At 41.7% G+C, this 17,670-nt stretch overlaps 1 protein-coding gene across 1 annotated transcript in view; it reads left to right on the top strand.

Moving 5' to 3' along the window:
* The window catches only part of PIK3CA (phosphatidylinositol-4,5-bisphosphate 3-kinase catalytic subunit alpha), a 45,239-nt gene that overhangs the window by 8,792 nt on the left and 18,777 nt on the right, over positions 1–17,670 (top strand). Inside the window, exons 2-8 of the mRNA XM_077348340.1 lie at positions 3,428–3,720; positions 8,982–9,393; positions 11,425–11,634; positions 12,711–12,961; positions 14,512–14,757; positions 15,958–16,043; positions 17,093–17,198. Coding sequence (XP_077204455.1) covers positions 9,042–9,393; positions 11,425–11,634; positions 12,711–12,961; positions 14,512–14,757; positions 15,958–16,043; positions 17,093–17,198 — 1,251 coding nt within the window. The 5' untranslated portion in view covers positions 3,428–3,720; positions 8,982–9,041. The remainder of the gene's footprint in view (positions 1–3,427; positions 3,721–8,981; positions 9,394–11,424; positions 11,635–12,710; positions 12,962–14,511; positions 14,758–15,957; positions 16,044–17,092; positions 17,199–17,670) is intronic.

Here is a 17,670-nt window from a genome sequence, read left to right as displayed (position 1 = left end):
TGATGTTATTTTTGACCATGTTCTATGCTTAGGTCATTCCATGTATTACCCCACAATGTTGTGTGTAAACCACCCTGAGCCGTATGGGAGGGCGATATAAAAATCTGATAAATAAATAAGGGGGGTCCCAGTTAGTACTTGGATGGGAGACCTCTGAGGAATGCCAGGGTTGCTATTCAGAAGCAGAAAATGTCAAACCACCTGTTGCCTTGAAAACCCTGTTTCTACCCTATAATGTCTGTTTTTCAATATGTTTTTCAATATGTCTGCCCAAAGCCATGCTGAGGGCACCTGTTTCCCATTTCCTGTAAAAAAATTTGCTGTTGAAAATGGTTGGAAAGACTTGTATATATAGTGAAAACAAAACATTTTTGCCATCGCGTATTGAAATATACTTACAAGTATAAAGACAGTATGAGAGTCTCTTTCCCACCAAGTAAGTCAGTTCTTTAGAAAGGATCTTCTTGTTGTCGGGTATTTTAAGATGCTGCCAGGATTGTAGGCTGGAAGCACAGAAGGGCAGCGCATTCAAGTGTTGAGACTGTTAGCCTGTCACTATGCAACAGCCCTGGAGAGTCACAAAAGCAGTCAGGCTAGCTATACTGCCAGTTCTTCTGCTGAATTCTGGAGTGATTGACAGGCCTGAGAAAGGAATGAAAACATTTTGTTCTCTAATCTATACAGCTTGGGAGTTCTAGGCCAAAAATTCTGGCAACCAGGGACTGTAGTTTCTCATAGGCAACTATTTCTGCCCCTGGGAAAATGACTCATTTTCTTCCAAAGACTTGGCTTTGGGGAAAATGTGCTTAAAACTAGTAACCATGAGCAGATAATGTTGATAGTATACTAGTTGGTAGATGAGGAGGACATTAGAGTGTTGCAAAACTAATTGCAATACATTTTGTATGGTGGTTTAAGAAATGTCAACATGACTTTTTTTTTTGCTGATCTCATATTAGGAGCTAGATAGACTATTGATGCGAGAATTTGGTTACACTCTATTGTAACTGGAAACAGAAAAAATAAATGATTAGAGATAATGTAGACAACTCCTATGGAATGGAGGGCAGATAAGTGAGTTTTATGGTTTTGTTTTTAGGTTTTTCTGAATAAATGATCTTGAAAAATAACCGGACAGGTGAGGAAATGGTTTGACAAAAGAGAAGAAGTTCTAGAACAGGGGTAGTCAACCAGTTCTAGAAGAAGTATGTTTCCTTTTCCAAAAGATGTACGTTTCCTTTTCCAAAATATAAGTCCATGACAAAATAAGATTCTAGAACTGCTAGCTGCTCAGGGAGGATTTGCCTTGTCACAAGGCAAACATTTAACAAGGCTCAGAACCGATGTCATCGTGATCAGACCTTTAAATATTTTGCAGTTGACTATGCTGTACTCAGTTGATTTGTCAGCTTTAATAATTAACAGCATAACAAGCAGCAGGAGAACAAGCGATCAGTGGATATGTTTACAGCTTTGAAATGCTTTTCAGATCTACTGTTTTGTGCTGCTGGGCTATTTTTCTATGCGGTGCCACTGTTTATATGTACATTAGCATAACATTCAAAAAGATGTGGAGGGGAAAGCTCACTTGCCATTTGCATAGCTCAGTTAACACTAAAAGAAGGATGTTGGTTTAACCTTTATGTTTGTAAATCGACATATGCTAGACTGCGGATGATCATTAGGGATTTGTGACTTTATGTAACAAAGCCTGCCAACTTTCTGTAGAGTAGTCAGCTTCTAGTAAGCACAATGCGTTCCTTTAAAAAAAGAATTCTGAGGTAGATGTTTGTCATATTCACTTTCTGTTTTTGCACCACAGCAGTTCAGTTTTTGCTGGAGCATTATGACTATATCCCGGTCCAGAAAATAATGCACTTGTTGAAATGCTCTACACTGGACCTTTTAAAACAATGGAAAGACCCTACTATCTGTTATAGATAAGAGCCTCTTGTGGCGCAGAGTGTTAAGGCAGCAGACATGCAGTCTAAAGCTCTGCCCATGAGGCTGGGAGTTCAATCCCAGCAGCCGGCTCAAGGTTGACTCAGCCTCCCATCCTTCCGAGGTCGGTAAAATGAGTACCCAGCTTGCTGGGGGGTAAACGGTAATGACTGGGGAAGGCACTGGCAAACCACCCCGTATTGAGTCTGCCATGAAAACGCTAGAGGGCGTCACCCCAAGGGTCAGACATGACTCAGTGCTTGCACAGGGGATCCCTTCACCCTTCACCTTCATCTGTTTTAGATAGGTAGGCTTCATGAGAACTTCCATGACATAGCCCCTTCACTTGCTACTGGAGTAATGTAAGAGGTTTTCGGATATGTGGGAGAAGGCTACATTAGGGTTCTTCTCCATTGCACCAGGGTCCAGAAGGAGCCAAACTGACATATGGAAGAACCACAAAGTTGCTTCTTTCCATGTGACCCAGGGCTTTTGCCTTGGCCCAGCAATGCCCCCATTACCACCAGCATAAAATGCTGCTCTGAGAGCCAGTTGGCCCCAAAGTGTGATGGAAGATTTAAACCAATAGGACTCTAGTCAAAAAACTGCTAAGTTCAGCTTAGTACAGAGGTAATTGGGCCTATTTGTGATCATTTGTCCGGCTTCATTCTGCATTATGTTTTCAGGAAGCACTGACAGCTTCAGGATTTACTGGTTCTCCCATTCCCTTCAGCAGCCATATTTGACTTCTGTGAACAGAAGAGGCAGAATAGAGTCATTCTGCCCTTTCCCCTTCCTCATTTCAGCCTCCTGATCTGGCCAGTATTACTCTATTCAGCACTTTTTGATGGTACTTTCTTCCACTACCACCACCATGGTAATAAGGAATGAAAAAGAAAATTGCCCAGTCTAATGAGTGATAGTATTAGTTTGCTCATTTAAAAGTTATCTCTCAATTATTTCCACATGCTTAATAAAGCACCTCTTTTGAGCTTCCTTAATATGCTAACATAACTGCTAAAATTTATCTTTAATGAGATAACCCAAATCAATCAAAATCCTTCTCTTTCTAGCTGGAGCGATGCAGATGAAGGGATAGGGTTTCACTAGGATGACCAACTCAGGGTGGAATCTAGGGAGCATAAGATAGAAGAGAGGAGGGACCTCTTTGGGGTAATAATGCCGTAGAGTCCACCATCTATAGCAGCCGTTTTCTGCAGGAGACATGACCTTTGTAAGTCTGGAGATCAGTTGAAAATCCAGAAGATCTCGAGGTCCAACCTGGATGTTGGCAGTCTGAAGTTTTGCACATTGAAGGTCCTTGTTTCTAAGTTGTTTCTATTGAATATCATGAGAGGGATTAAGTTGCCCTGTAGTCTTCAGAATACAACTAAAGCACCAGGTCCTTGTCCGTGAAAAGCATGGGTCTTTTTCAAAAGTGTGTTTTGTTCTGCTTGACATTCCATTTTTCTCTGTTTCTCTTCAGGTTGGTCCCTTTGTTTCCTACATTTGGCCTGCATCCAAATCTACTAATCTTGAAAACAAGTATGCTGAATGTGGTTGTAGGTTTAGACCTTTGCCATGAAGATTCAAGTACTATGGCTTTTCAGAGGTGAAATATACTACGCATAACAACGCAAGCAATGTTTCTGGATTATATCAAAGACTTGCATCTTTTTGTACTGTACAAAATGTTTACTATCAGAGCACTTTTGATAATGTGACCATCATGTGAAGAAGGGGACCCTTTGGATCTGCCTGATCCAAAAAAAGTTGCAGGTAAGAAGGGTTTTATTCATTGCTGTTTCTTGTTCACACCAGCACGTTGGCCAAAAGCTTTGTGGAAGGTTATTTACCTTGAAGAGAGAGCTTGAATTTAAATATCTTTAATTTGTGGTTCTCAAGGGTACAAAGTGAAGTTTGTTTCGTTATGAAATATAATGGCTTGTATCCAATCATCAGTGGGGACATATGGCAAATACTGATACGACAGTCTCATCCTCTTCCGTTCTACACACGCCCTTCTGCCGTCTCTGTTACTAAGTGGCCCCTTTATTTCTTTTTTAATTTGTTTGCCCCACTCAGTCACTTTATGATATTTATGATATATAGATATATTGATATTGATGCTGGCTCAGACCAGGGTGTGGTCTGCACGGAGCTTTTATTCCAGTCCCAGGTCGCTTCAGTCCCTGCCATCTACACTGAATGCGATTTCCATTTTGATCTTGTCCAATTTAAATTTTCCCTCTGCAACAAGCATGATTGATCTGGAGTGACCCTGCCTTTGTCCTGCAAGATAGAGTGGATATAACCCTCAATATTTCAAGAATCAGATTGAGAAAGCATGCAGGGCTGCCTGTTTCGAATTTGGGGCTGAACTCCATGTTAGAGAAGCCCTGATTGGCCAGGGCGTCAGTTCCTGGTTTCCAGGCTTTAAAGGGGCATCCCTAACTTGCCTTAAAGGGAAAGCCCTAACTTTTCTCAGCAGAAGCTCCAGAAGCGTCAACTTCTCTCAGTAGAGATTTGCCTCTTGGTTTTTTCTCCCTCCTCTGCTGTCTCCGATTCTCCCCCCCACCCCACCCTCGTTCAAGAAAAGAAAGAAAGAGGCTTCTGCTGCACTTGGCTCCCCCCCTCCCCTTCTGAGCTTCCCTAATCACATGCAGAACACTTTTTTGTTCCAATTGGGGGGGGAAGAAGACCCAAGTTCAAATCTATCTGGATTCAGCAGGATCCACAATGGAATAAACAAAGTAAGTGCAGACACTGCCCAGGAAACTGAGGAAAGGGACAATATCATCTTCTTATATCCTGCTTTTGAAATGAAGCACAGGAGATTTTTAAAGTTCCAAATAAAATGTTTTATTTCACTTGCGGGAGAAAAGGTCAGATGGAATCGGATGTAGAATGCGTGAGGTGAATAGGTAATAAAGCTTAGGTAATTTTGTATTCACACAAACACCAGATAATTTGTTGCCAACAAGGGTTTCTACTATTCTACAAGTTCTTTGAGGCATTCTTTTCAGTTTCTGTTTAAATTCTGAAGCATGGGTTTATGAGTTTCACTGACATGTAGTTCAGAAGGCAGGAACATACAAGTTCCCCAAATCCTTCTTTATACACAGACCAGGGATTGTTCCTCTTCACTGGAAACTATTTCCATTCTTAACTAGGCAAAGATCACTTCTTTTTATTAGAATATATCTCCCTTCTTTTTGGCTTGAATGGGGATCCTCCCTGATCCAATTATCCCTTCAGCCTCCTTCCCAATCTACAGTCAGTTCTGAACTGTCTCTTCTTCAACTTTCAGTTCCCAACTGTCATTCCTTAACTGGTTCTCTCAATAGAATTCTGTTGGAACAGCTTGTCACTCTAAGGTTCTCAGATTCTGTTAAGCAATAACAGCCCATCACAACTGACTTTTTCCTGCATCTCCTCAGCAGCCCTTTTGGGCCTCTGGGAGGAACGTTTCTAGAGAGTTGTGGGATCTGTGCGGACAAAAAGCAGCTGAGATGCTGCAGGGACAAGGATGAGGGGGGCAGGAAGAGTGCAGAAAGGCAGTTTGGCCTTCCTTGTCCTCAGTGCAGCACTCTAGCCCACATAGCTTTTTGTCTACATGGATTCTATAGCTGCAGGAATCATTCTGTAGGTGGTTGAAAAGTACTTTGCAGGAAGACAAACAAAGGGAAGATTGGGCCCCTTTTTCATTGTTAGCTGGATCCATACCAGAGTAGGAAAATATTAATAGTAATATTGAATTTGAATTTGAAAGGATGGATTTAAAATGAAAAAAGGACTGTTTTCCAATAAATCTCTTGAAATCTTATATGCTTAACTAACCTCTGATGTTGACTGAGCAAAGCTGGAAATTGCTTGGGTTTCTTCTATGATTAGGATATGTTACACTTAAAGATTGCATTTGACTTCTACTTTTCTGTTGGGTTAGGAATATACTCTGCTTCCACATAAGGCTGCTCTCTCCACTTCAGATCCTGATTCTAAATATATTTAATTTCTGCTGGTGTTAGTGGAACCCTTTATAGCTAAAGGAGGTTAAATAGAACACCTGTTTCCTCATTTTTTTTAATTTGTTACGCATGCCAGGGAAGTTGAAGTTGTTTGCCTTAATGGGTTTTCTTTCATTTTAGGGCAGATTTTTAAGCATCCAGTCTAGTTTAAATAAGAGCCTCTTGTGGCGCAGAGTGGTAAGGCAGCCGCCTGAAAGCTTTGCCCATGAGGTTGGGAGTTCAATCCCAGCAGCCGGCTCAAGGTTGACTCAGCCTTCCATCCTTCCGAGGTCGGTAAAATGAGTACCCAGCTTGCTGGGGGGTAAACGGTAATGACTGGGGAAGGCACTGGCAAACCACCCCGTATTGAGTCTGCCATGAAAACGCTAGAGGGCGTCACCCCAAGGGTCAGACATGACTCGGTGCTTGCACAGGGGATACCTTTACCTTTACCTAGTTTAAATACTGAACACAATTGTTTTGTTATATTTATGGTTCATGTGTTTCTTACTATTCATATTGTAGGATTTCTTTAAAAGTCCGTTGTATTTTCTGGGTATTGAAATTATCTGGTAACCAATGGAGGCGGTCTTATGAGCAATGCAACATTTTTTGGTTGTTAATGTTGCAGGCCCACCAGTTTGATGAATAGCTGTTTCATGGGAAAGAAATTGAACAAAATGTCTAGGTTTTTACGTCAGTGAATATTTATATAAGAACTATGCTGGTGAATGTCAGCATACTTCAAAACAATTTTATGGCATTTGTATCACAATGCTACAAGGAGAGCGGTGATGATGTGACGATGGTGTTAGCAATTCAGTCGTGTCCAACCCGTGGCAATCCTATGGGTCCATTGTCGGTCATGGGATTTATAGTCCATGGACATCTGGAGGGCCGCAGTTTGACTACCCCTGGATTAAGCTATAGTCTTAGGAACTAAACTAGCTCCTTGCTTCAATATTTCAGTACTTTCCCTGAAATCTTTGAACCATTTCCCTGAAATCTTTGAACTTTCCACAACTAAGAGAGATTTTTAGCAATAGCCGCACACCTGTTGTTGTTGTTGTCAGCCATTCAGTCGTGTCCGACTCTTGGCGGTCCCATGGCTACACGCCTAGAAGAGCCTTAAAAGATTACTTTTTAGCAGAATTATATTCTTTGCCACCTTCAAAAGCAAGTGGTCTATCTTCATACTCTGTCTTCAGTTTTCCAGATTCTGTTCTGTAGCATTGGTTGCTAATGGTATTTTGAAAGGGCTGTGTTTATATTCCCACTTTCCAAAAATTCAAGTTCTGGAGGCGTGCTCCTGTGTGTCAGCAAAACAGAAGTATACACGTTCTATGCACAGATGATCTCTTTACCATTTCCTGAAGAAGAAAAGCACAAATACCAGCTGCTATTTGGATCTGACTGCCATACAATGGGAACCTGCCTCCTCCTTGAAATAAAGGGTGAAAAGAGCCTGCTTTCTGGATTTAACTACCTTAAATTGGTAGAGAAAACTTTTTTCTTTTTGGGAGGTTTGCCAGTTTGAGTTTTCATGGCAATGCAAACAAAGGAGGGGGTTGTAGAGTTGAATGCAGACCTAACACAGTGGAAAGGGGTGGGTGGGCCTTTGTTGTGATCAGAACCCATCTTGCTCCATCTGTTTTCCCACCTAAGAAGTGGGAGAATGCATATCTCAGGATGATACCTTCTTTTTTAGGAAGGCAATGCAAATGTTAACATGGTTTTATTTATACATAATTTACTGGGGATGCAGCTGTGAAGGGCACGGAAGGGCGCTGCCATTCTCTGAATTGTTTCTCAGGGATTCGTTTCATTTTGATAAGTGTGCTTATGAATATAGCAAAAGAATGAGGATGAATTCAAACTTTTCCCTGACAAGAAATATGTTAGGTAGCGGAAACAAATACCTTGCTGCTGAGTCAGCAGAGTGACTTTTTTCATAGTTGAGGAAGGAGTAATACAGAGGGCAGAATGGTAACAGCTACAGCTATTCCATGCCATTGGCAACTTGTTTGTAGCTCTGATGGTATTTCAGAATGTGTTTGTTGCATGCTACATCAAGACCACTGCTATATTGCCTATCGACTGTGGCAAAAGGTCTGACTACTTGGCAACCCAGCCTGTTTGTGTTGCTAAGCTGGATCTTTGACACCCAGGTCAGCCTGATGTGCTGGGTGGAGCCTTGGCTTACCACTCTTTCCATCTTCCTTCCTCTCTATGATTTTCCTTCCCCTCCTTTGCAGTTACAGTTAAATGTTTTGGAGGTAGAGTTGCCAGTTTTGGGTTGGGAAATTCCTGGAGATCTCAACAGAAGTATAATACCATTGAGCTGATCCTTTGTTGAGCAGGGGGTTGTACTAGATGGCCTGTATGGCCCCTTCCAACTCTATGATTCTATGATTCTACCATAGATAGATTTCTGTAGGTAGTTGCAATTCTGGGAAATCTCCAGCCACCTGGAGCTTGGCAGTCCTGTTTGGAGGGGCTACACAAAGCCTGTTGAACCTTTTTAAGATGAGTAGATGTTTTTCACCCAAATATGTTTCTGCTTACTATAGTCCTATGAGCTCTCCTGCTCCTGCAAGAGGGTAGAAGGGCAGTTGCGCTCGGTCACACTCCTCCAGATGCTTCATCCCATATGGTGGTTTTTTTCCATATTAGATCCCATGATCCCTAGCATAGCTTTCTCAGGATTCAAAGGGGGCCACTCCCCCCTCTTGCATCATTGAAAAGGCTAGTAGAATTGAATTCTGTATCTGCAGCTCAGTGTTGTCAATCTCATTGCTGACTTTCTGTTGAACAATAGTTGAAGTGGTAACTTGATTACGGGAGATGATTGGATGCCAGAGCAACCTCCAACTGCCAGATGCAAATTAGGGTTAAATCTCTTACCTCTTTATTTGCTATTGAAATTGGGTAAATTGTTGGGCAATTGCTATCATTGGCCAATGTTCAGATTATAAATAAATGTAAAAGGCTCCCCTGCACTGCTGCACTGTTAAGTATTGTGTCTTTGTTTAGGTTTCTCTGCAGGAATCTACCAACTTAGGCTTCTGATAACCTTAAGTGAAGATTAGCAAAATGCCTCCAAGACCATCATCTGGTGAACTGTGGGGCATCCACTTGATGCCCCCTAGAATCCTAGTGGAATGTCTTCTACCTAACGGTATGATAGTGACTTTAGAATGCCTCCGTGAGGCCACGTTGTTAAATATTAAACACGAACTCTTTAAAGAAGCTAGAAAATACCCTCTCTACCAGCTCCTTCAAGATGAGTCATCTTACATTTTCGTAAGTGTTACCCAAGAAGCGGAAAGAGAAGAATTTTTCGATGAAACTCGGAGATTGTGTGACCTGAGGCTCTTTCAACCTTTTCTAAAAGTCATAGAACCTGTAGGCAACAGAGAAGAAAAAATTCTGAATCGTGAAATTGGTGAGGATTTTTGTATTTAGATACATTTGTGGGTGGGTGGCAGGGAGGAATGTAATGAGAATTGGATTGTGTGAAAAAGTTGTCGCTGGCCCATTCCAGTAGGTTTCCTACTGTGAGTATCCAATCATATTTTTGCTAACAATGACTTTTCACCTGAATGAATAAGAATTTATACATTTGCATTGGTTTGACACACTCTCATTCACACCTACAGTCACACAGCACATGTCTTAAAGAACAAACAGTGTTATTTAATTATACCCCACTTTTCTCCTTCATCAGAACCCTAAGAGGTTTGCATTATCTCATTCCCTGAATTTTATCCTCACCACAGTCCTGTGAGGTCAGTCGAAGTGCGTGTGACTGGCCTAAGGTCGCCCAGCAAGCTTCCATGGCAGAATGGGGGTTCAGGTCTGGGTCTCACAGACCATAGTTTGACATCCTAACCACTATACCACACTGGCTTTTAATAGGATGTAAGAGCCTTAAAAATCACAGCAAGTACTGCTTGAGTATTTGAGAAATTATGGGCATTTATTTTATATGGATATGATTTTTAACTGAATGACAGGACTTAAATTGGCGATATCCTTTTACAAGAAAGAGAAAACTCCACTGTGTGTTTTATAGCATCTGGGATTTTGGTTTTGTTACAAAGCAATGCGGTATATGCACACACACACACAGGCACCAAAAAAATCCCAAAGGAATTCACATGTTGTGATTCCACATTATCCAGGCCTGGCAACCCTATTACAAGGGTCACTCTCATAGTTAGCCTAGAACCATGGCACCATCAGGTGTCTCATCTTGCCTTCCTCTCCAAAGCTGGAGAAACCAACTCCAGAAGGACTGGAGTTGGTTTCTCCAGCTTTGGGTCCATTGAGTTGTCCCAAGAACAAGCTCTACTCCACCATACAGCTGCTTTGCTCTGGCTGGAAGTTTCTTGATTAAGCAGGAAGATGCCGAAGGGTTTATTTCATCTTGGTTCCTTATGTCTGAGCTATGCGGACATTTGCTAGTGATATAGTCTATTTGCCTGAGTCCAATCAATGGTTGGATCCGACCATAGAAGATACTTCCACTCCTATGAAGTGGGATCTGTAACTCACAGATTTTCTACATGAGCTGCAGCCCACATTGCTCTGGAAGGTCCCTTGACACTGAGGGTACCATTTGTGGTGGTGCGGAGGGGCTGTGGAAGATGAGAAGAGGAAAGAGACTTGCTGCTGCTGACAGAGATACCCTCAGGGGTCTTTTGGTCCAGTCCATTGTTTTCTTTAGGAAGCTTCTGCTAGCGTAAATGCTTACTTCCATTGATACAATCCAGCTTGGGTTTTTAGCATCACTCAAACCTCTAAACACGTTAGTTGTTGTCACTAAGTTGGGTCTTGTTGCTTTCAGCTTCACTATCACCAGTTTTTAGCAGTAAAATACATGTTGATTCTGAAGATGTAAGATTCAAAGGATCATTGCTTCTGAGGTAATCAAGGGAACCTGGGGCTCCCTGCACTTAGGAAACAAAACATGTATCCCTGTTTAAATGAAGTCTGCTTTGTTCTGTAACATTTCTTATTCCAGTGATTACATATAGATAAATATGCTTTGATCAGGCTTTCAAATGCTTTAACCGCCAAATAAAGGATTTCCTCCAGCACAAATAAATTGAAGACAGTCTAGCAAGTCCTACTAATAGGATTATAAGGTTCATTTATATGACCTTGCAAAATTTAGGATTTTTAGGTAATCATCTGGTTTCTAGAGATCCAGCTTGGTGTTATAGTTAGGGTTTTGGACCAGGATCTAAGACCATGTTTGAAATACCCCCTCTGCCTCAAAAGATTGCTGGGAGACCCTTGGACCAGTCACACATTTTCAATTAATCTACCTTGCAGAGTTTTTGTGAGGCTAAAATGGAGAAGAGAATAGTGTAAGCAGCTTTGTATCACCATTGGAGAGGAAGGCAGGATCTAGCATTAAAAATATGATAAGCTTTGCTTGCTGTTTATCAGATGTTTGCTTTCTTTTTAGGTTTTGCTATTGGGATGCCTGTCTGTGAATTTGACCTGGTTAAAGATCCAGAAGTTCAGGACTTCAGAAGAAACATCCTGAACGTCTGTAAAGAAGCTGTAGATCTTCGCGATGCCAACGCACCCCATAGCAGAGCGCTATACGTCTGTCCTCCCAACATAGAATCGTCGCCTGAATTGCCCAAGCATATATACAATAAATTAGATAAAGGTAAAAGGAGCATTTGACATAGGAGGTCAGTGCATTTGCCAAATTGTCTTTGATGAATGGGAAACTGCTTCAACAGCTAAATTTAATAACACTTCCAGCTTTGAAGGGCGAACTTTGGTCAAGATAATCTCAGTATAAATAGACATTTTTGTTTTGACTTATTAAGAACGCCCGTTGCTCAGTGTGCTCACCTTTTACCGTTTGAGCTATGATGTAAGATTTTATTCAGAGGACTTGTATCATTGCTAGGGATTACTTAATAAATTACTGATGAAACAGCGTCATGTGCTCAGAAGAAGCAGATACCAGGAAGGAGTGCTGTAGAGCAGGGATACTCAACTTGTGGTCCTCCAGATGTCCATGGACTCCAATTCCCATGAGCGTTTGCTGGCAGGGGCTCATGGGAATTGGAGTCCATGAACATCTGGAGGACCACAAGTTGAGTACCGCTGCTGTAGAGTACAAGGTCAGTCCAGGGCTTTGCTGCCTCCCATCCCCTTGCCCTACCATCTGAGCCATAGTTTGATAGAAGAAATTGTGGGTGTATCTGTTTTTTGGCCAGTCCTAAAGATGCACGGAAATGACTGGGGAAGGCACTGGCAAACCACCCCGTATTGAGTCTGCCATGAAAATGCTAGAGGGCGTCACCCCAAGGGTCAGACATGACCCAGTGCTTGCACAGTGGATACCTTTACCTTTACCTTTTTAAAGATGCATAGGGAGGATGGAGCACGGAATGCTGCTTTGGGGTCTCTTCATTTATCCCAGAAGGGATGGGGAGAGCACCCAGGCTTTCAACTTCCTCTTTTTATCACTTTTTTTTTCTGAGAGTGCAGTTTGAAAGTATCTATGATATAAAGAAGGGAAGGACTTACACATTGGACTCTGGTTTAATTTTCATCACACTACATCTGTCACCTCAAAAGAACACTGGTCTTTGCAAAGGTCTGTTTCCCCCCCCCCCCTGTGATATTTTATTGGTGGCTGTTACCAAACACTCCCTGTGTCCGCGTCAGCATGAAGAGCTTGTCTTTGAGTAGTCTGATGAAACCTGACCTCCTTTCATTCCATTCCAGGGCAAATAATAGTGGTCATCTGGGTAATAGTCTCTCCCAATAACGACAAGCAGAAATACACCTTAAAAATCAATCACGACTACGTGCCAGAGCAGGTAATCGCCGAAGCAATCAGGAAGAAAACACGGAGCATGCTGCTGTCGTCGGAGCAGCTGAAGCTATGCGTTTTGGAATATCAGGGAAAGTATATTTTAAAAGTGTGCGGTTGTGATGAATACTTGCTAGAAAAACATCCCCTGAGTCAGTATAAGGTGAGTAGCATCTTGTACGTGTCAGAAATTAATGCGGCTTGCCAGAGCTGGATATTAGGAGTAATTCAAAGCGTTGAAGGAAGGTGTATGAGAAATGAAATGGAGAAAAGACAGAGCTTAGAAGATGAAGTGATGAATCCAGTCTTCTTTTGTTAATGTTTTCTTGGGGCCTTGGGGAAAAGAGGAAGTATGTGGTATTTCTTCCCTTTTTGCTGTGCTTTTAAAGTTATTGTCACATTATCTCTTGCCAGGAGTTTGTACCTTTTCCACTTTTAGACTGATCAGGCGTTTCCTGTCACTGTTCAGGGATCACTGGAGGCCTACATGTAATAGCTTTCATAGTGTTTCCAAACCTGTGGGTCACAAAGGATCTGCAAGTGGGTTGCAGGCCATCCCTCCTTAATTGCCACCCCTGCCCCTGCCATTACTCTGTTTTATGTTTTGGGAACCAAATGCTGATCCCAGAAACAGCATCTTCCATGCCATACATTAGTTGTTATGTTTTCTTCTTCACTGCATATACACATAGATCAAGTGAAATTTGTCCTGGTGGTGACCAGAGTGAATCTCTTAGAATCTAGGGCTGGGGGGAGTAATGGAGAAGGAGAGGACGGTCAAAGCTTGCAATGTCACCTTCATAGGCAAAAGCTGTGAGTATCGGAATGCCACACAGCTGCACCCTTGGTGTGATCTTTGTTGCTTTCTCAGAAGCATTTTGTTAGCCACTGTAGAAAATGGAATGCTGAGCCAAGGTCATAGTTTGCTAGGACCCCCAAAAAACTTCAGGCCAGCCTTGGACCGGTCACCATACTGAGCTAATTTGGATCACCACAACATAAAGGATGGGGGGAACTACTGGTGTAAGGAATGCAAGGTAGAGCTTGACACAGCCATCCAGCATTAAGAGAGAGAGTGTGTTAAATAGTGGTGCGCTAATAGTTTGCCTTCAGTAGCAAGGCCTGCTTATTAGAGAAGAATATACAGCTGCAGGCCTAAGTATAGCTATTTAGCAATAAATCTCTCTGACTTCACTAAACTTTGCAGTCCACTCCTTTGTATATTCCCTTGGAAATAAATGGTGAAGCTCTGTCCTTCGCAGTAGGGGAAGGGGGGGACCAAGCATTATTTCATATAAAGAGCATTTAACTTCTCATTACATTTTGCAAAACATGGCAACATTAGTTTTTGCCAGCAATGAAAATAATCAAATCAGATGGATTGTTATCTGGTAGTTGCATCTGTAATGTTCTGTTCTAGCACATTCTAATTTGTATATAACAGCATCACCTTCAGCCTTCCCATCATGCTCAAATCCAAAAAGGCACCTTTGACCTCTGATCCGAATTCCCACTGAACGTCATTTTCTAGAACATTGTGAATCTTGAATACTAGCTTCGAATAAAAAAGGCAGCTCAGTTGGTCCTTAGTAACACAGGTTAATAGTGCTGTTATAATCTTTGCAGTTACGCAGTAATGCTATAACAGCTTTCAGTGCAAATAACTGTCTCCCTTTCTTTCTTTGCTTTTCTCCCCCCCCCCCTTCCTCCCAGTATATTCGAAGTTGTATCATGCTTGGTCGAATGCCCAACCTCATGCTGATGGCAAAGGAAAGCCTTTACACCCAGTTGCCCTTGGATAACTTCACAATGCCATCTTATTCCAGGCGCATCTCTACAGCTACGCCATACATGAATGGTGAAGCCTCAGCCAAATCTCTCTGGGTTATTAACAGTAATCTCAGAATAAGAATTCTCTGTGCTACCTACGTTAATGTAAATATTCGAGACATTGACAAGGTAAACACCTACTCTGTGTGTCTGGATATGATTAGAATCCAGAGGCATGCTTGCGGTGAACAATTCTTTAAAAAACAGCTGGGTCCTGTATCTCTGCTGTGTTTTGAAAAGGCAGGCCCAATGAGCTTGAATTCTGTGGCCCCCATGTAGGGAAGTGATCAGACAAGTGATCAAAACAAACTGAAGGAGTCAGTGAGCTCTGTAGCCTGGAAGTTAGAGATCTGTCTTTTCCCAATCATCTCAGTTCACAGCCTTGAGCCTGCCTTTCGAGTGGCTGTTTTTCACTTACAGAATTACCTTTCTCCGCACTTCATGCATCTGATGAAGTTAGCATTGTCTCAGGGGTGGAACTGATATAAATGTTATTAATATTCAAACTGGCTTTCTTCAGTGTGGTTGCGCTTCAGAAAGTCTCCATAGGAAGATTTCCTATGGAGACTTTCTGAAGTCTGACCACACCACAGAAGTTCTGTCAAACCTTTTAGATGGAGCCAGCTCTCAGAGTCTGGGATTAAGCTGCTAGTAGGGTTTTTACCTTATGTCTGTATGGAATTATTTCATTCTAATGGCTTGTCCATATCATAGAATCATACAATCATAGAATAATAGAGTTGGAAGGGATATCATGGGTCATCTAGTCCAGCCCCCTGCATTATGCAGGACGCTCCAAACCCTATCGCTCATCCACTGTAACCTGCCACCCCCTTAAGCTTTCATAGAATCAACCTCTCCTTCAGATGGCTATCCAGCCTCCATTTAAAAATTTCCGAAGATGGAGAACCCACCACTTCCTGAGGAAGCCTGTTCCACTGAGAAACCGCTCTAACTGTCAGGAACTTCTTTTGGATGTTTAGATGGAATTTCTTTTGAAATAATTTCATCCCATTTGTTCTGGTCTGTCCCTCTGGAACACTCCTAGTCCTCAAATGGAGTGTTCTGTTAATGGGCCTTTCCCCCCCTGCTGGGTTAAAACGATGGAACAGCAGTTCTGTTGTGAGCTGGGATATTTCTGGCCCTCATGTTTGCTTTGTAGACTCTGCCTGACAAATAAATGTTAATTTTGAGATATAAGAAGCTTTAGTCTAAATATGTACTGACTGGCACTCATAACACTTGTTGTATATGAAATAAATTGCAAAATCAACACTTCCCCTGCATTTTAGTATATTATAGTTACGTGTTTAAACATGCTGTTTTCAGATCTATGTCCGAACTGGTATCTACCATGGAGGAGAACCATTGTGTGATAACGTGAACACTCAGAGAGTACCTTGCTCCAATCCTAGGTAAATAATAGTTCTAAGCCAATAAAAAAGAAACATGGTGTTAAAGATATTTGGTGCATTTGGTCTCTTCTTTTAAACCATTTTGTTAATAGGCATACCATATTAATTCATAATCAGATACCAGGTTCTCTGCAGGACACAAACACTACAATTATATATTTTCTAAAGATGATTGTAGCATCCACTCCTGTAAAGAACATTCCCAGTTTGGAAATAGACTCTGACTTTATTGTGCTACTTCAGACCAACACGGCTATCCATTTGAATCATATGTTTGGGCAGTACAAGCAGAAAGTACTATAAATGACCATTCAGTCTACATACTGTTTCGATATGATTATTAATTTTTTTACACTCCACAGCCAAATTACAGGTAGTGTATTTTTTTACACATAGTGGAGGTTTAGTACAATCAGCTGCTTTTTCCTAAGCCATTTTGCCAGAGAATGTTCTGTGAGGAGGAACATACAGGGAGAAACTGCCCTGTAGACTGCTAAAGTACAGCTTTTCCAAGACTATGGAAAATTCTGATCAGCTTTGGCATAGCTGAACTTGGAATAGAAAGTGGACGTTTCCTGTAGGAGAGTTTCAGACTTCTGCTGAATCAATATTTCAGCCTGGAACATAAATACTACATTGCTACATGAGATGAACTTGTGAATATGCCCCAAGAATAGCTAGCAAATCACAGTGTTAAGAAAACCTTCTTCTCAGTATTATTTTATAATGCACTATTCTTTGTGCATTTCTATCCTTCCTTTAAAAGCTTTGGTTGAGCTTGTATGAACTTGAAATGTACTTGAACTTGAAATTAATTTGCATGCAAAAATTCATAGATTATCCTCAGTGCTCAAGGGTGACATCATGCTATCCAGCCTCCCTCCCACACACAAAAAAAAAACAACATCCTAGAATGCCAAACAAGTACCTGGCTTCATTCACCCAAATTGCATTGATCATTTTTTATTTCCAATCTAACCAATTTGGTAAACATTTTTGTTAAATCCCCAAGTGCCATTTGGTTAAGATTCCGCCTTTCCTCCCCACAGATGGAATGAATGGCTGCAGTATGAGATGCATATTCTAGATCTTCCACGTGCTGCCCGGCTCTGCCTTTCTATCTGCTCAGTTAAAGGTAGAAAGGGTGCAAAGGAGGTAAGTATAACTCCTTTCACAATAAGAAAGTAAAAAAACAGAAGTGCTTTCAAATGATTCTCTGGACTGGTTTATGCTTGCACTAGAAAGAGGTTGTAGAATGGGTTGTACCATTTCATACTACAGGTGGGAATGTCAGGTTTTTATTGCATCCTGTAAAAGGTTCTGCAATTGAAAATTGCCATGTGAGGGAGATAGGTACTAGAATGGCTCTCTGCAGATTACACTAGCTTTCTATTGCCAGGGAATTATTAACGTACTAGCAAGGAAGCCCATTGCAACCAAGAATGCAATGGGCGCTAGGACCCAGGGGACAGGTATCTCTCTCTCTCTCTCTCTCTCTCTCTCTCCCTCTCTCTCTCTCTCTCTCTCTCTCAGCAGGAGCCATAGGAGGTAATCAGGGCCCGTTTGCAGTTTGGCAGGGCTCTCTGCCTCTCTGTGTGCCTCTCTCAGACATCTGAGAGAGTGGCTA

Source organism: Paroedura picta, chromosome 8, assembly GCF_049243985.1.
Source record: "Paroedura picta isolate Pp20150507F chromosome 8, Ppicta_v3.0, whole genome shotgun sequence".
Lineage (NCBI taxonomy): Eukaryota > Metazoa > Chordata > Lepidosauria > Squamata > Gekkonidae > Paroedura > Paroedura picta.
Note: the sequence above shows the minus strand (reverse complement) of the source record. Positions and strands in the feature narration are given on the sequence as shown.